The 20,345-nt window shown below is 36.6% G+C and overlaps 1 protein-coding gene across 7 annotated transcripts in view; it reads right to left on the bottom strand.

Annotated features, from left to right (window-relative positions):
- The window catches only part of DISC1 (DISC1 scaffold protein), a 184,279-nt gene that overhangs the window by 70,538 nt on the left and 93,396 nt on the right, over positions 1 to 20,345 (bottom strand). For all 7 annotated transcript variants that reach the window (XM_072333836.1, XM_072333840.1, XM_072333833.1 and 4 more), the window contains exon 9: positions 18,928 to 19,116. In XM_072333836.1, coding sequence (XP_072189937.1) covers positions 18,928 to 19,116 — 189 coding nt within the window. The remainder of the gene's footprint in view (positions 1 to 18,927; positions 19,117 to 20,345) is intronic.

The following is a 20,345-nucleotide window of genomic DNA, read 5'->3' as shown; positions in this document are numbered from 1 at the left end:
CAGTTCTGTTGAGCTCCAAAAATACTCAGGTAGTGCACAATAAGTAAAAAGAATCCTGTTTCCCTTTTCCTTTTTTTTTTTTTTTTTTTTTTTTTTTTTTTTTTTTTTTAAACTTAAACAGGTTCTTTCATTCTGTGTTTCTTTCATATATTTTATATGCCTGGCAAATTATTACTATTCTTTAGTTTCCCTCTTGATACAGGTCCTGATTATTTTTTTTTTTAGTTTTAGCACATAGTCACCGAGTTCTAGTTTAAATATCTGGCTGAGTTTGACAGTATATTGGCAGGTCTCATTACATATGTTGTTATCTTGATAAGCAACATCCATGAAAACTACAACTGCATTTATAATAGATTCTAAAATCAAAAGTTTGTATTTAAGTAGTCAAGAGACAGACACTTGGGGACTACTAAAGTCATTAATAATATGTGTCATCTTATTGGACTACAAAATACTAAACACGTGAGTCAAAATCTCCTATGTACACACCAAGACATGAGCATTCATCCTCACCATTAAAGCATATCTCCTTTTGTTTCTCTATGTCAATTAAACTAAATCATGACTTGCAGAGAAGCCTATAAGAGAATTCAAGCACCACACTTATAATGCAATACTGATTTTCTTGTGCTATTTTCCACCAAGGTGTAAAAGATCATGAGATATGTTGAACTGCCAGAGTATCTATTTGTGCTCTTAGAAAAATGAATAGCAATCAGTAATTCACTTTATATGGACCGCAACTCTGAAATTTTTCCACAAGCTGATGTATCCCAGAGCAAAACAGAAATCAAGGTAGAGAAGGGCTTCCCTTCATTACCAGTTACTTCAAGCATCTAATTGTCCTCCTGAAGCTAAGCATAGTTGCTACAGTCCAAATAATCTCTTACACAAGTTCAAATCCCAGAAGCAACAAAAGAAAATGGCATTTCCACTTTCCTATCTCTACTGGAAAAACTCAGCATAGTTTTATATAATGGCTACACAGAAAATAATCTACAGCAATATCAACACACTTCCCTCCCTGTGCTCACATTTTATGAGATTCATCTACCACAAAAACACAACAAAAATTATGCAGCAGCCTAATCAATCATTGCCATATAGACACTGTAAAAAAGTGGCTTGATTACATTTTGTAGCATCTCCAGTATTGACCACGAATACTAAATCAGTTTCAGAGAAGCATTCTGACATTCTGAAGTTTGGTCAGACAATGCCCAGATTCGTCTGGTCTGGAGAAACATAGTTCTCTCAAAGTGTCTGTTTTTAAGCAAAGAAGAAAGAATGTGGCCCCATCCACCCCAGGAAATCTGGTTCACAGGCAAGGTGGGTCAAGGGTTCAGTGCAACCTCGCTACTCCTCCACCACTGCCTTCTGTGAAGAGATTGGTGTCCAAGATCGCTCTGAAACAAGTCAAGCATGGACCTGTTCAAGAATATCTCACTTCCCAACCCCCTGTATTTGCCATCTGTTTTGCATCTTTTGCTTTAGGAAACGTTAGTCAGAAATCAGACGTCTCATCAAAACATTCTGTGATGCTCCAACAAACCAAAAGACTTAACAGAAGTTTTACAACTTTTTTCCTATTACACATTCTGTACTGAAACTTAGTAGTGCTCTTTTTTAGCAGCTATAATGGAAATGCAGAATATCATTACTCTGTTAAGCAGCAGTAGAACAAAGTACAAAAGTGTTAATGCTCCATGTATAACTTCAATTATCATTTTAAGAGGTTATTATTGTTAGTGTGATTAACAAGATCCAACTCAGACTTATCATTTTAGCAGTACATATGAAGTCTGTGTGACTTGTGACTTTTACCCACTGAATTGTATCAGTTGGTCTTTTCCTCTTTTGAAATAGGCTCTTAGCCTACTTATAACCTTAATGACACTGATGAGTTCATGAATCATCTTCCACCACCTGAAACAGCTGCAGGTCTTTCACACTGCACTATTCCTTTAAAAATTTACCATCAGAAAAGAGGTTGACATGATATCCTAACTTTAAATAGCTATTTCCCCTGTTAAAATTTCACATGTTTTGAATACTGCACTAGGGTGTAATAGAATGTGAATAAGTAATGAAAGATAAAGAAGTGGATTTCAATAAAATATCCCCTATTACCATTCTTAATTCTTATCTGTTGTTAAGATGACAGCCATCTGGAATATTATAGCAAAATGGGTATTCTAGAACAACCCAGACAGAACAAAGTGTAATTCAAAACCAAGAAAAACAGTCTTAAATCAGGCTCTAGGAGGACACTTTGTTATTAAAAAAATAGAGAAATTGCATTGATCTTATACCAGCACAGGGTGGGCTAGAATCTATTCTGTTAACATGGAGCCTAAATGAGGTTGTGTGAAGATGCTCCCTTGGAGGCTGTCCCACTGGCCCCAGGGAGCTGCGTCTATCGCGACAACATCGCCCTCTCGTGCTGCGAGGATGGCAAAGGAGCCTCCCAGCCTCTGAAGGCTGTCATTACTTTAATTGCAGATTAATTACAGCCCTTCACCAAGGTCAAAAGGAACACTCAGGCAGCATGAAGGGTATTATGCAGAAAATACATAATGTTAAAAAGCTTTTTTTAATGCTAGATGTGACATTTGCAGCCTTAATGATAACAGAGATTGCTTCTCATGTTGTAAAACAGCCCAGTAAGGCATCTCTCTTGTGTTCAAAAACAGCGACCCTTTAGCCCATACCAAACAAAATTCAGTGAACATGAGGCTTTTCTCTAAATTAGATCATTCTCGAAAATACCTTTTATTGAAAACAATTCTTTTCCAAATGAGACTGGCCAATGCTGTTATCCTACCTGTAATTATATTTATATGATATTTGTGAGGGTATTAAACTTTTAGATGGAACCAATTCAGAAGTAATGGAAACAGCAGTGCAGAGTGGCTGCTCAATAAAAGTGATAAGTCATATAAATTGCATAATTACAACTTCCCATGGCTCCAGAGACAGTTTGCAATAGGAAAAGTAATGAGTGATAAAGTGAGCGAAGTTCTATAGCATCCAAGAAAAGAAAGCTCAAGAATGGTCATCAGGACAGAGAGATGGTAGCACAGTCCCTTCTACAGAGCATGTTCCAATTCCTCCTGCTGAATGCTGTACACCTGAGAAGAGGGATCACCATCCCCATCCCCCCTCCACCCAGCCTTGTCCCTGCATTGGAGGCCAGAGAACCCAGGGGAGGGGAGTCCCTCATACTGAGACAGCACCCTAGCCTACAGGTCATTGATCTCCTTCTTCTTCTTTAATAAATAAATAAATAAATAAATAAATAATCACTTGGTTACTTAACTAGAACAGTTTCTTCCAAATTACAATCCCTTTTTCAAATGTCTTTTTTGTTTTTGTGAGAATCTTTTTCTCCTTCTCGCAGACCTTTAAACTATTCCAAAGAAGCATTATTTTTTCCCTTCAATTTTTCAGTTCATTAGACAAAATGAGAAATAAATTATTAGCTGTAGCCAAATCACAACTGCCCTCGCAGGAATGGAGAATCAGCCTCTATTTCTTCGCTATTGGATTGATTTACTACAATTACAATGAACCTGAGCTTGTACCAAGGACCACAAAGATCATCTGGTTTCAATCCACCAACCACCAGACCAGGCTGCCCAGAGCCACATCCAGCCTGGCCTTGAATGCCTCCAGGGATCAGGAATCCACAACCTCCTTGAGCAACCTGTTCCAGTGTGTCAGCACCCTCTGTGTGAAAATACCATACCCTGATGGAATAGGGAAGTGTCTCATCAGTGCTCTCTGTTAATAAAGACACTGCCTTAGGAAGCTGAGATCAACCTAAAATATCCAACAGGTAGGCACAATGTAAATGATAATACAAGAACTGGAATAAGGCCAGCGATACTTAGTTAGACTGGCACAGTTGATGATACAAGTCTTCACTGCACGCTACAACAGTTTAACTCAATGTTACTTTCTCTCTTCTAGCAATTTGCACCTGTTTTCCAAGCAATTTACAGCCCACATACCTACTCTGCTGTTAAAACTGCTCACAGTAAATCAGATTGTTGAAGCAATAACTCACAGCAAAGGAGGAAGCAAGAATATATTTCAGTCGAACACAACAAACGATGGCAGATTAATCTCTAGTTTAAAGAATGCCTTATCCAAACCTACATACAGACTGTCAGTACATAGAAGGAGCCTTGCCAAAGATGGGAAGAGTTAAAGAGTTTGCTGTCACTTGCACATAGTGAGCCAAAAATGAAATAATGTGTGAAGAAATCAATCATCTACAATACAAGAGGAGAACAAAAGCTAAATGACTTTTGCCTGTGCTAGTGACCTTTGACTGTAAGATTCAGATAACTTTTTCAATTCAAATTATTAAATGGTTATTCGTGGGCAGTAACTCCTCTATTACTGTGCTTTTTACCTTCTTAATAACATAAAAAGCAGACAATACTCAAACTGTTCCCTGAAGAATCTCTACTTCCTAAATTTCTATGTTCTTCATTAAACAATTGTTTTAAGTAGGATGTTTCCAGAAACTTAATTCCAGGCCTTTTTCAACTTCACAGACAATGTAATTTCCAGAAACAACTTGGGTATACAAGTTTATCACCAACTCTGTTGTTCAGTGGCAATACACTACAGAGGAAATAGAGAAAGAAAAATTCCAGAGCCAAGTTAGCTTGAGCTTACTGATGTTTAACATAGCAGAAATACTCCTCTGTGGGATAATCACATTGCGCCTTGAGAGCTTAGTACTTCATCACAGCCCAATGCGGGCCTTTTCCTTACGCACAACTGAAAGAACAGATGGCAATTTAGAAAACACTGCTGAAAGAAACACGTCTGCAATGTGTGATGATACAACTGCAGCAGAGCTACCAAGCCACAAATGCTTTGAACACATTAAACAGGGATAACAAGCATGGTAAGGAAACAAGTAGGTTCATGATAAGGAAACCGTACAAGAATATGTTCATCCAAGAGATGTGCTGGATGGTCTCTAGTCCAGTTACTGATAACAAGAGCAAATCATTCTGTAGAATGGGAAAGCGATATTTTAAGTGAAGGCACTTCAACAGGGCATCCTTCTAACACTGGGACATGGAAGAGACCTGGAAGAATAAAATACTGCTCAACTTACCTGACAACAGAACAGAGATGTGTCTCCTTCCACTATGACAACAGTACAGGTGAGAGACAATTGCAACAACAATTGCAGGTGAGAGAGGTGAAGAAAATACTGCAGGTTAACCCCTGCTGGTTTACACTGCACAGATAGTAAAATGCATTCTAAAGAAATTTAGTGGGCTAAAAAGTTTGCATGTAGAATCATAGAATTACCCAGGTTGGAAAAGACCTCGAAGATCCTCAAGTCTAACCACAGCCTAACTATAGTACCCTAACTCTAACAACCCTCTGCTAAATCATATCTCTGAGCAGGAGATGTACTCAGGAGAAAGAAACAGAAATATCTGCCCATTTGTCTTATTCTTACACTACACTTGTAGGCAGGAAAAATACTTATCATCAAATATTGATCATTTTTAGTGCTATTTGTAGATTAATTAGCAAGTCCATAAATCATGCAAGCTGAATGAAGAATCTTTCTGTACCCCAAGTTTACTTCATGTAGTTTGCAACAAGAAAGCAGCTTGCTCTGTTTTCTTAAAAAATAGTATTAGGCATCAGATGTGGTAAGCACAGTTGAACTGGGGAAATAATTAGATAAAAAAAATAGAATAGAAAATGAAGTTAGCAGCAAAAGCCTGTCTGTGCAGCTTACTTCAGGAACCATGTACAGCAGGAAGGAAAACAGCTATCTGAAATAAGAGAATTTGTTTGCACATGCAAGATATGAATAGAAAGATTACAGTACATTCAAAAGGTGTGAAACAAAAAGGAAAGGAAACTAAATCAAATGAACTGTATATGTCAACTGGACTATGACATGATGAAGGATTACAATGAATGTGAACAATACAAATAAGATGAGAAGAGCAATTAGAAATAAATAGTAAGTAACATAATACTCTGATTTTCAGAGGCTAAAATGTGTTTTTTTTTTCCTGCTGCAAAGATGCATGGAATTTATTAGAGTATTAAAATACATGTTTCATAGAATGCTTAGAAAGAGTACAAAATAAACATAGAAATGCTGAAGATGATAGACTCTAGGGGTTCCAAACTTTCAAAACAACTCCCAAAAGAGTTTTAGAAGATACAGAATTTTTTACTTCTTTATATTCCTTGGAAAGGCATAAAGAACACCTGGAACCCTACTTCAGGGGATGCTATAGAAGCAGAACTAACAGTTCAGCATTTTAGAGTTGTGACAAAGTATTCTAACACGGGAAAGAGCTCGGTGCCCTCATACTTTACTCTGCAGAACTGTGATTACATCTTCCATTTAGACCAGCAAATACTGGTTTTCAAGGTCAGGCAGACAGCTTGTAAAATGCTATGCACTTTCAGAGTGTTCTGTGTTTTCCTGCAGTCTCCATTTCCCTAACCAATCCACTCACACACTACGTAAGTGACCTCAGCAGGGGTCACCATGAGAGGCAAAATGCAAGCAGCATAAGAATAAGATAACACCTACACACTGTGCCTTTGAGGAATTAAACAAGTCAGAAGTCTTGGATACAGCAGCTTCTTTTAAGTATAAATAACTCAGGTAGAGAGAGGGGAAGACTGTGATCTTGGGAAATTGTGCACTGCTCTGGAAAAGGTGTGAAATTGTGTTCTGTGTGATTAGGAGCTCAGATGAACTGGACTTCAATGAACTATTGAATTGTACAAAAACAATTTCAAATAGCATAAATCAGACAAGAAAAATAAACTAGGCAAAGACTGAGAAGAAAAAAAAAAAGCATCAGAAGTTAGTAAATTAAAAATGAAAGAATAAAAGGAGAACAAGAAGTTCCTCTAGAATACACTGAATTGATAGAAAGTGTTCCTGACATTATGCACTGGGTAACATTCATCCTGAAAAATCCTGCGATAGGCATAGCTTCTCCAATTATCCTTATACTGATAATACAATAATTCCAGATTGCAAGCATACTGTATTCACCTATGCTGGCTATCCACAGAATACAGTCTGCAATATTAATCTGAATTAATCAAGTAGGAATTAGGTATATATACAAAAAAGAGCATGAAAATTTACAATTTTTTTATGAACTCTGACAAGCTAATTGTTCTCCATTAAAAGATGAAGAACTGCAGTTGTCAGCTCCAATTGCTAACCATCAGAAGTGATCACTTATATTTTTGGCTACAATCATAAAGATCTTTCCATTAACAAGTTTGAGTAGGCAGTTGCAGACTTCCATCAAATGATCTCAGCCTTCTGTTTATTGAACTGAACAGACACACTAAGCACTTTGAGCTGTCTCCCAAGCTTTTAATCTCCCATGACTTCTCTACAAATTCTCTTCAATTTTTGAAAGTACTGACTTCATTCTATCACTGAGAGCCATCTAAGACGTTTAGAAAGTCACAGAGGTATAGAGAAACAATGTCCTGAAATAACCCTTTGTGAGAATCAAGGGGCTATAAGCTCACTGATCTAAAACAATTATCTTTCAGCTTAAAAACTACAAGATAAAATAGGTTTATACAACAGGAGAAGCCTTCCAGGTGCAAAACATATTATCATTTTATGACAAAACTGAAATATTTTCTAATAGAAATAATTTCTGATTGTGTTTTGCTCTTTTGTTTTTTTCTTTTTAAACATGGACAGCAACAGAACCTGCATTCAGGCAGCTCAGATCACAAACAGGTGCTGTAAATTCAGATACGGAAGGACACCAGCAGTAAAACAATCACCTCTGAAGATACTGGAGGCAAACTGCTGATTGATATCAATTGTATCAGGATTTCTGATTCCATGAATTCTCAAAATTCTCTTTCAAATCCATCTTTCAGTATCAAGAAAACAAAGAGATCAGAAATTCCTGTTTTTTTCCCCTTCAGAATTTAACATTTTTCAGACGTTCTTAATGTCAAACCCACAAGGTAGATGGTTGGTGCCTATTTGCTTATGTGAGGCATTGAACACAACTTTTCCTCATATAATGTTTTAAAATACAGAAACTGGGAGGAAAAACAATAGCAGAGAAAGCGTTACAAGTACTTTTAATCCAGTTCTAGGATTATCTGCACACACACAAAAAAGGCATGTAGTCAGCCTGTCATTTCCAGCTCACGTTAATTATATTTCAATGCACCTCACATGATAAGAAGTATAATCCAGGCAAAAGCATGTAGAGGTTGTAGTCCAAAATATACAGTATGTCTTCCAGCTGATAATTCGAACAGGTAATGAACTGTTTAATCTTATGCAGCCTGGCAAACACTGTTTATCTTTACCCAAGCCTTCAACACGCACATCAAACCTAACATATCTTTAGCAAATATGATTTAGCAAATTTTCTTTTTCTGTTACTTCATTTGAAGTTTTGATTATATTCCACCTACAACAATATTTCTGAATAAAGAAATAAAGCAGAGTTCGAACACAACAGGGAAAAAGTAAATTCTTTAGAATATCCAGTTTGATGCATTACTTACCTGAAGAATTAACTGGTTTCTGTATTCTAAGTCTATCAGCTGTAACTTGGCAGATAATCAGAAATAACACTACTCACTCTGGCACCACCTGTGCAAGTACCACAGGTTCTGTGGAATTGTAGGTGGCAAAATTCCTTGTCTCATACTACAGGATGCTACTATAACCTCCTGTGCTTAAGCGTTGAGCCCACAGACCACAGCCTTCACTATGTAATGGCAGAAGCAGCAGTCATTACTTCCACTCTTTACCATGGAACCATGTCAGAAACAAGCTGAACCACAAACAAGCACATTCTGTTACTGCACCAGGAAAACAGAAATCAAACTGATAGATGCAGAACTCCAGCTCTCCATCTCTGGAATCCAGATGTTAACAATTCATTGTTTTTCTCCCTTTTACTCCCGATTATGTCTTCAAAGCCTGAGGCAGGAATAAAATTCTTGGATGAAAAATTTCAACACAGGGCTCTACTCCGAGTAATAAGGTCTACAGTACCTCAGAGTTATTAGTTAGGATTTAATAGGAGTATATTTTAAAAAAAGCAAGCATAGAAACAAGAAATATAAATATATTTCCTCGCTGCAATAATAATGGGAACAAATAGTCTCTGTATCACTTTTCTAAGGTATAAAAGGTAAGAATTTGGCAAGTTGGTTGGTTGGTTGGTTTTGGTTGTTTGTTTTTTACAGTATAGCATGTGTTAGAATAATACATACATGTAGTATTAAAACAATTTTGGGGACAAAACCAGCTGTTCTAGAAAGGATAACAATTCCAGTATTTTTGTTGTGTTTCTAAACCAAAATCATTCTCTGAAAGATGGAGGAGGTATATTTTCCAGCATTCCAATTTAGGTTTTATTTCTATTTACCTATGTGTATAAATTCTACGGCATGCTCAAAACCCTGTATGATTCAAGTAACACTATATAACAGTTATCTCAGTCTTTTTAAATAGGTGAGCATTAAGTGAGAAGTCAGACAAGGATGATGTCATTCTAGAATATCATAATTACAGAATTTAGCTTGTACTTCAGCTTTTTGTTTAGCTTGTGCTTTCTCTACTGTATTTGCAAACTTCCCAAAGAAATCCTTAAAACCATAAGAATGAAGCAGAAAAAAAAAGACTAATCTTCATCTGACAATCAACTAGGAACAAAAACTGGGAAACTAAATGTATTTCATAAGAGTGACACCTTGAATTCCATTCCAACGGAACGACATCCCAGGGGTTTCTTTCGCTTATATATTCATACTCTTTGATGCTATACCTGAATAATGCCAGTCTGCACTTCATCTTTGTTTTGAAATAATGTTATCAGAAGATTATCTGACTTTTCATTTAGTCATCGACATGAATTTACCACCAACATAAGCAGGTATAAATCCTTAGATTTATGCACAAATTGCGTGTATTTCTGAAGGCATAGAATCAGATTTGTACACAGTATCTTCTCAAGGACACTATGAATGTTCATGAATGAAAACTTAAGGGTGGAAATACATTACTGTGCCAAGATTTTGAATCAAAATTTATCCTAAAAATAACCCATGAGTAAAAAGATAAATAATAGTTTAACTTTCTGTTTCTGCCATGGTGTAACCCTGTTCCAGGCCATCAATTTTATATCAATGATCTCAAATGATCTAAAACAACATTTTATCTCTTACAACAACAACAACAAAAAAAAAAAAAGAAAGAAAAAAGAAAAGAAAAAGAAAAAAAAAAAATCAAAGCATAAACTGAATGTAAAAAAGCTGTACTATTTTCATATTCAGTCTGCAGGTTGCCTAGACCAATGGAAGGATAACTGCCTGACTGGTTTCACTCAACTCCTGCCTGAGAACAAACTGACACAGTTCCTTAAGTATCCTATCCATCTCCATACCCATGCTCAGAAAAAGTAAATGAGGCTTAGTTTCAGCTGGGATGAAACTGTTTTCTTCACTGTGTCTCTGGTATGATGTTATGTTTTGGTCCTAGGGTAAAAACAATGTTGATGACACATTGATGCTTATAGCTGTTGCTAAGCAGTACTGTACAGAGCAAAGGCCATTCTCAGCAAAAGCCCCAGGGAGCTGGGAGGGAACAGAACTAGGACAGCTGACTTAAACTGGACAAAGAGATGTTCCATACAACATGACATTGAGAGAAAGGAGTTTTGAAGGGCGTGGGAGTTTATCTCACTCTCTTCAGCTGCTCACAGGCTAGCTGGGCTTCAACTGGGGAACAGTGAACAATTGCTTGTGCACCACTTGTTACATACATTCATAAATACATGCTGTCATAACTATTGTTCTCTTCTCTATCTTAGTAAATAGTTTTTTATCTCAGCTCAAGAGTTCTACTTTGCTTTCTTGTTTTCACCAGATCTCCCTCTCATCCCACCGGGAAGCAAAAATCTGTGATGCTGTATTAAACCACAAAATAGGCCAAATATCCTATAGAACCCTTTAGAAATTTTGGGGAACAGAAAATACTGTGTCATATTAACATAACGTGACCGATGTCGACAGTGCAAGAAAATACAATGAGTCCCTGATACAAGACGCTGAGAATCACAACTGAAATGAGCATTACAAAATGAAGAACCCTGTCTTCATACTCATAATGGGCCAGTGTTTCAGGATCAGCTCCAATGGCATAGGGCTCATGCTGCAACCCCATCCAACATATCCTGATCAAAGACACGCAGTAAATATCCACACAAAAGTAAGATAAACAGAAACCAAATTGTGAAGGTTCAAATCTGAGCCCAATACTTAAGAAGATGCAGTTGCAGAACTGTAATCAAATGAAGTTGATCAGAACGAACCAGTGACACATACTACTAAAATGTCTCCAAATTCCTTCTTCTGTGTTACTTCAAATTTATTCTGATACAACTGAATCATGTGAAGCAGAACTATGTTAAAAAGCGAAGTAACGTAGAAATCTAGAACACAGATGGCAAATCAGGAATCATTTGTCATTACCCCAAAAGAGCAATGCTCTGAGCAACAGCATTTCAGATGTAAAGGAGCAAGTTGTCAGGCATTCTCAGAACTTTGCACTTATTTATACGCACAGCAGCACATTAAGGTGTGCATGTTAAATGATAAAAAGTTGAAAGTTACTTACTCAGGTGTGATTCCTAGCTCCTATTATAGCAGAGGGTTGTTCAGTAGCACTTTACACCAACAAATTACACTTCCATGATTCCAAAAGAGCCACTCTAAATTTCTGTGACACTGCAACTTGGAAAACCTTGTCAACTTTATGACTTATCCTAGTTATTTTGCCATGCAGACAGCTTAAAACTTCAGACAAGTTTATTTCTTAAACTCAGTACTCCACAATCACAGAACCAACACTGGGCCACCTCTGGAGTTTCTTTGATGTTATGTAATCAAGGTTGTATTGCTGTCTACAAAGAAAATACTGCATGGGTATATAAAATTTCAGTAAAGTTTACGCCATCATATCTCAGAAGAAAGGAATAGAAGAGACACTAACCTTTCAGCTTCAGTATAGAAATGGCCTGATCAAAGGGCTCCTGCAGATACCAGTGGGCTTTGAATCAAGCTACTGTGACAGTTCAAGTTGCATTAACACAATTTTTGTTTTCTGCATTTAAGTATATGGAACAGTCAGATTCAATTTAATGCCTTCATTGCATTTATATAAACTAAACCCACATCCTCTAAGTGAAAATAATGATGTGCTTTACATATTAATATGAACACCATCAGACAAGCTGACCTTTATAATCACAATTATGACTAACAGTTACAAGTGACTCAAGACATACAGTAAAGAAATATGCTAAAACAGACTAGTATCAAACCTTTCAACCCTGACAAAAGTTAGTGTATAAAATAAAAATGTATTTTACATTTTGGCTATAGGAAATGCCTGGCAGAACATAGTTCTGCTGCTGCTGCTAAACTCTAAACTTAACCTTATCAAAAAGGTAATTCCATAACACAATAAAAACTTGAAAATATTTAAGTATTATTTTTCAGAGATCTTATTAAAAAAATAAAAACAAACAAAGCACCCAATCAACTTGCATTTTCACTCATTTTATATAAATCTTGTAAAAGCCCGAAATGGAATGAAAACTGTAGGTCCAGATTTGATCCTTAAAAGTTCCATAACAATTTGTAACATGGCCTCCACTACTATAGAATTCTAAGTCCAAAGGGTGAATGTAGCTACAATTAATCTGACAAATGATACAAGAAAATTAGAATCACACTCACAATCAATTAAACGCTGATAATATACACAACAGTAGGAGCCTAAGCAAATATAGAAATACCAATTTTTCAAAGGAACCAGCAAAAAAAAAAAAACCCAATGAGCAGAATGCAATTACTCATACTGCATTTGACCAAGACAACATAAGAAGAGCTATGAAAAGTTAAGCTTGTTTTGTTCTTTTTCTTACTCTTTTTTTTCCCCTCTCTGGTGCCTGTTTCTAGGTTTTGTTTGTTCATTATTTTCCTTTAGTTGTATGAACCTGGCTTAACGTGCTGCCTGCTATTTCAGAGCATCAGCTGAAGGTCAGCTCAGAATAAAGGGTGCTATCAGCTGCACTGCCAATACAATTTCCTGCACCATACTGGGGTTTTTACACTTCCTGTGAAATTTCAAGTGAAGGCTGCCTAACTCCAGCAAGATCATTGCTTTTACAGAGATAGCCACAGTCATCGGCCATTCCGCTCCACCACTCATGTGAAAGACAACAAGCATTCCATTCAGCTCTGACACATGGAAGACAGCAACCCCACACAAATTAGAAGTGGACATACAACAGCTTCTTTACCATGGAAGCCCATCTGTTACATACTGTGTGGTTTCTCTTTAATGATTTATTTAAATAGAAACAAAGGTATACATCTTTTTGGTTTGGAATTGGATAATCTTTCAGACACAGGACAAACTGTGGAAACAACATGGAAAGTCTGTTTGGTGTAGCAAAAGCAACACTGAAGAAAACTAGTAAAAACACCACCTAAGAAATCAGTAACACAAAACATGGAGCAAGTTAAATACAACATAGACGACTTTTAGTTCAGCAGCAGTCTAACAACATTTTCCATACTGGTTAGACATTTTTAAATGTCTTAAAATCATTTATAAGCAAAAATAGTGACACTCTGGTCCGTATTGGGGAGCAGCATTTGGGCACAATGATTTTTGAAAGTAAATATTTGAACTGGAAAAAAAAATAATTCCTACTGGCAAACGCATTGCACGTGCTTCTGACACTTGCAGCACTGAAACTGTCAGAACAAAAACTGCATTTAAAAAATAATGAAAACGCTGTGCATTAAACAGCCATTAGTTTGGTAAATCACTCTTATGCTTTTGCATTCAAAACACTGAACCTGCTTTTTATAAACATTCCAGTATGTAAAGTCGGTATTACTTTAAGCAGCATCACTAGATGTTTCTGCTGTCCACATGATATGAAGTTTCAGATTCATTGAATTGCATTCTGCGTAATGGCCAAATCTTCAGCTTCTTCTACAATGGCTATGAAAGGACTATGACCATTTCTGTTATTCATTGCAGAACATTCCAAATAGATATACTAAATGTATTATCTGGAAGACAAGTTCAAACATGCATTTCTTAAAAACACATTAAAAAAATGAAAATTAATGGTTTCTATTCTATTACAAGACTGAAAACTAAGAGATACCCTGTGCAAGTGTGCAGAGTATGTGCGCTGAGCAAGAGTGAGAAAAACTGAGTGTGAAAGAAAGCTTCCTAAGAAAAGCTTCCACTACTGCCAATTGATTATTTAGTGAATATATCTTTTCATTCCCATATAGTGTTAGACAACCTACAAGTAGGTTGATCAGAGCTTTAAAGACTTGCATTTCTTAGACAATTAAACTCTCAGTGAGGGTTCAGCAGTAAAAACAAAAATATCACCTTCCAAACAATGGTTAAAAATAAAGTGGGAGTTATTAAAAAGCAATTATGATGTGCACGATGCCTTTATTTTATATCTCCTCTAGAAATTAACTCAGTATAGAAATTCTATTTAAGATGACTTGGCAAGCATAACCTAGCAATTAGATTGTGAAATATAGTTTTGTATAATACATACATTATTTACCGGGAAACTCCTTCCCTGAAAAGCTGGGTAAATGCAGACAGAAAAGGAATTCAGCAGATAAGGCAGGAAAATCTGCCCTTCAGTACTGGTAATGAGGAAATTAAGACAAAGAGAGTAGTTTTTATTTCCAGTTCTTGGTTACAAATGCCAACCAGCATAAACCAGGATATTTAAGCACAATCCAGCAGTTTGCTGGACAGATAAGTAATTATGTTTCACTTTTTTGGAGCATGGTTATGGCTGTAGAGCAATTATCTTCCTTGCCAAAACAGAATCTTTGGATTTTAAAAGGCAGATTTGGTCAACAGCAAAGCTCAATATCTCCAGTGCTTTTACCACAATCATTGTGTCGTAAACTATAGAAATTTCTATGATCTAGAAAAATACTAAGCTCACACAAATCATTATTTCAGATCCATTTATTTCAAGTGATTAATTCAACTCATAATAGAATGGATTGGCAGTGACCTCAAGAATCACCAAGCTCCAACCCCCCTGACACAGGCAAGACCACCAGCTTGCATATCTAATATTAGACCATAAAACTTGGTTGTACCACCACTTCAGGTAAAATGCCATCACTCCCATTTGTCTGGCTTTCATACCTGTAAAACAGCAACAACAGTTGATCCCAGTTATAGAAGCTTTCTGATGCCCTCAGAAGAAAGTTACTATAGGAAAGTGAAAATACTATTCATCCTAAAATACAAATCAACATGTTACCTGTTAATGCTTCTATTGTCCAATGGGAAAGATATTTTTGAGCATCTCTAAAATTATGAGAGGATTTTTGTCAAATCTCCTTTTATAAGGAGCACTGACAGCTCCCAACACAGAAATCCACTGCACTACCTCTGCAATATCTTTTATACATGGGCAGCTGGCAAAAAGTGAGAAAATTCATTAGTATGCTAATTATGTGTCCTATTTAAAATTCCAGCTCTGATTATTGTGTGATTAAGTCTCTTTCCTTGGTGTCTGCTTCCTTATATCTGCATTGTGAGAAATCAACAATTAATAATGAAGTAAAAAAACAGGTGACCAATTTACACACATGAGAAAGACAAACATGCACACACATTTCAGCATTTCCTTTGTTGCCACTGTCTAATGCATCCCAGACAAGGTGGTACCATTTTCAGTAGAAGACATTTCAAAGAAGTTTAAGAAGCTGGCAGGCATGAAAGATAGCAGTTCAAGTGCCAAATGACACAGGAATAGCTATGTGTAGGAATACCTATGCAGAAGGTTTTAAGACATCATAAAACAAAAGGGAGGAGTAAATAGAATATTATTGCCTGGAAACAAGAGAAAAGCACAACTGATGTGACAAATCTTGCTGCCTTAACTTTTCAAGAGAAAAACAAAGCATCTACTTTCTACAGCAAAAGATGTTTAAAACCACTAATGGATTATAACTAGACCAAAGCCTTCAAATAGCAGAAGACTAAGAGAATAAGAGGTGGTCTTTGTTAACTTGGTGGCACTGTTAGAGCAGTGAGATTAGACCAGATGGCCTCCAGAGTCCTTTCCAGCTTCAACCATGCCTCTATCCTGAGAATACAACTACTTTCCATATGTTACTTTCAGTAACCTACTTTTAGCTGATAGACAGGCAGCTATCTCATAAGGAGCTGAAGGGATCACAGATACATCTCAACTGTGTATCAAGAATCAATCAGTCATGCTAGTCTTGCTCATTTTTGCTATTTAAATTAGCACAGTTAATTTTGCTTCAAAGGGACTACAAACTCTGAGCAGAGAACTAGTAAAAAAGACAGAGGACAAGGCTGCCGCCCACCAGATCAGGTTGCCAAGGGCCCCATCCAACTTGGCCTTGAATGCCTCCAGGGATGGAGCATCCACAGATTCTCTGGGCAACCTGCTCCTGCTTTTCACCACCCCAATTAAAGAATTTCTGCCTAATATCTAATCTAAATCTCTCCTCTTTTAGTCTTAATCTATTTCCCTCTTGGTACTATTATTACTAAACTCTGTAAAACATCCATCTCTGTTCCCCTTCCAAGTAATGGAAAGCCACAATAAGGTCTCCCCAGAGCCTTCTCCAAGATAAACAAGTCCAACTCCCTCAACCTTTCTACGTAAGAGATGTACTCCATTCCTCACTCAAGTTGCACCTCTCACAATGAAGAAAAATAAACTCAATTTTCCTCAGTTCTTTTAAATAACAAAGAAAATGCCACAGATCACAGCAAAACTGAATGCAACTCATCATGTATAAAAAGCACCATATAGTTTTTGGCATTTGGCAGCTCTCTTTTCACCCTAATGTATCCCATATAAGGGTATGGGCTTCTTCATCTATGATGAAGCCACCATAGGCAGAATCATGTGGCATTCAACCAAACAAGAGACAGAGCAACAGCTATAGTATACTATGGGCAGGCTGTTGCTATCTCTTAATTATGCCATGGCAATAAAATCCTATTCCAATTTTTCATGCTTTATTTTCCAAACATAAAAGTACCACACAAAATAGCAAGTGGTTCATAAAAGTGGATGCCATTTTTAAAACACAATCTGTTCACAATTTTCTAGAGTTTATCAGAATGCTGTTATTCAGCTAAACATGGCGGTACTAATTTCATGCTAGCAATTTCAAACCTAAAAGTGTTTCCATACTTTTAACAAGAAAACAGTTCAGAATACATGCATGGAGGTCAGAGACAAGAGAATGAGAATATCTTATATTTCAATTTCTGTATCTCTGATCATTATGTGCTTGGTAGAGTTTATTTTATGTAGGAATATATTTCTCTTTATGCCTACAGAATTATAATAAATTAAAAAAACAATCCAAGCAGTAAACAAAGTGCTTTGCAATTTATTTTCACAAATTTTAGGACAGCAGAGGTCATATCTAAAAGGAAGCTCATTATGGTTACACAAATGCAAAGTGAAAAAAAATAGAGCCTCTGCACTGCCAACAATTCTGTTACTTCAGCAATACACTTGCAGAGGTTTTGTTTGAAATATTGCTGAAGAAAAATACAAATGAGAAATGTCTTGGTATTAGAGGTGATTTAATTGTCCGAGAAATGGAGGAGAAACAAAGTGGACACATTGGAAAGTCAGAATACTCCCCTCTTCAACTGATTTGCAAATTTAAGCAATGAGGAAACACCATCTGATGTGTTTTCTTTTTGTGGGTTTGGATCATATGGCTTACGTAATTACACACTACTTCCAGGAATCAAAAAGATCAAAAAATTGTTTACTTTCATCCATTTAGTTTCTAACAAAGCAATTTCAAATCTAGAGAGAGTGTGTGTAATTTTCTATACTTTTTAAAACTACAGTGCTGAATGTATTCAGTTGCTTACAAACACATTATTTCTAAGATACCTCCACCTGTCCACATCCCTATGAAGAGTCTCTGCTTTTGATGCACTTGTAGACTCTTCCTCTTCTCAACCAACCTACTGCTCATAAAATTCTGAAAAAGGAAAGACATTTCAAGTCTCTAAAGCTTCATAATAGCTCTCATATCTATACGTACCTATTTAGAGGTAACTATAGTAACTACATTTGCAATTAATTGTTATTCAGCCTTTTCATTTAATCAAGCAACAAGTCCATTTTATCTGCCTAACTTCAGGAAGTGGTATAGTAGAAAATAGGATAAGCAGAGACTAATAGTGGCTTTGCTATTTTGTTAACTTGTCAGCAGTTTCCCTAGTAATTGCAGAGAATTTCCCCAGCCCATCACAACAGTGCCTCCTCAGCACAATGCCCTTGCGGGTGTTTATCTGCAAGTTGCATTTGTAAGAACCATGTACCCACCACACCTCATTCATTCAGAGCCATCACCAAAAATTTACTAAATAGGTTGCACTGTTGTCATAACCAATACTGCCTACTGTAAGCACATAAAGACCGCATATGTTTTTCTGTATGTGAATTCATGCACACTGTCATCATCACTATAGTGCTGATGGGATTTAGGAAAAATTGTATTGCGAATCAGGCTAAGATAGATCTCAAAAAGCAGTATATTGCTAGGATATCCCCTCTTACCCTGAGTACACCCCTCTCCAGAGGAAACAGCTGAAAGCTCATCTAGCATATTGCTTATCTAAGTTCTGGCCAAGCTCCCTTCTAAAAATCTGTAATCTGTATGTATGGTAAATGCATGATGGTTTTGTCAAACCCATAGACTTCCAGATGTTTGTGACAGAGCAAAAGCTGTAACAGCCCGTGAACTACTTACCAAAGGCAGTCTCTCCATGTTCAAGTTCTTGCTTCAGTTTGTTGTAATCATCTTTAATTCTCTCTAGTTTCCGGATGTTTCGGGCATTCAAAATCAGCAGCTCACTGAGAAGTCCTTCCAGTTCCTCCTTCTCTGATATTAATGATCTTATTTCTTCTGTCAGATCCTTAGCAGTACCAAAATTACTTCCTGCATATTTTTTGGTGGGTAGCGGGGAAAGGGAGGAAAGAGACAATAAAGGAGACACTTGCAACATCAGTAAGTTACACAGCAAACAAGGGGAATTAAGTAGTTATAATTCTGAACAGCAATAAGACCAAATTGGGAGATAAAAGAAAGTGGATAAAAATCAAAGCAGTCTTTCCTCCAAGTATCCATTGTGTTGACGTATTAAGAAAGTCATAACTGCAGCATACCTAAAAAGCCATACACAGTTAAGATTTTTGGAGAATGCCTATTCTTGAAGTCTACACTTCAGAAAATTCATACTGAAATTTACTCATTATTATGCAGTCACCCAAGTGATCATTTTCACATTTAGGAGGACACCTCAGCCTGTAATACTTCTACAGCTCAATTCTGAAATGTTTCTCTTTAAGAAGCACAATGGAATTATTCACAAGCACCAGAAAGTGATGCCATATTTGTTAGGTAACGAGCACCTGCTGTAAAGAATTTCAGGATGTTCTGAGAGTACATAAAGTCACGGCTCTGCTTCTGACTGTTCCTGAAGCATGAAGCCTCAGAGGTGGCAGAACACCTCAAGCATTGCCTGCTCACTTTGCTCTGGAAATTAAAAGTAAAAAAAAAAAACATTCAGGCCCTTCAGACGGGGATCCAGAATCAGAAGTTCAATTCCCAGCTGGTTTTGAGTACACACACCAGTAACATTTGCCACTTAACATCTGACTGCTGGCTAGTTCTCTCAGGACAGGGTAGGAAGAACAAGATGCAATTATTTATCAGAAGACCATGAATTATGGCTAAATGCTGAGAATGGCTCCATTCCTTCAGAGTGGAAGAATGGATGGAAACACTTCCCTAAATTAACTACAACTATCCTCCTTAAAGAAAGACAGTGCTGAAAACTTGTGTGGTCATACAAAGATGGACAAACCACAAGAAGATTGTACCTTTCAAAATTTTGGATAAGGCCATCAAATCATTCAGGTTTAAAGATTAAATACTGCTAAAATCTGTCTTTTTTTTTTTTTTCTTCCTGTTTATTTATTCATGAAATTACAGTAGTTCCAACAAACCCCTCCTTGCTTAAAGTCATTATCATTTCTTCTTCAAAACACTCCTAACTTCTACTCCTCTAACAGTTTGCAGTTCTTTCTTACTGTCATGGTTTTGTTATTATACAATCAAATAATTAGGAATTATTTATTTGCCAGTTTACAAGCTGTAGGATCTAA

The sequence above is a fragment of the Excalfactoria chinensis genome, chromosome 3, assembly GCF_039878825.1.
Source record: "Excalfactoria chinensis isolate bCotChi1 chromosome 3, bCotChi1.hap2, whole genome shotgun sequence".
NCBI lineage: Eukaryota > Metazoa > Chordata > Aves > Galliformes > Phasianidae > Excalfactoria > Excalfactoria chinensis.
Note: the sequence above shows the minus strand (reverse complement) of the source record. Positions and strands in the feature narration are given on the sequence as shown.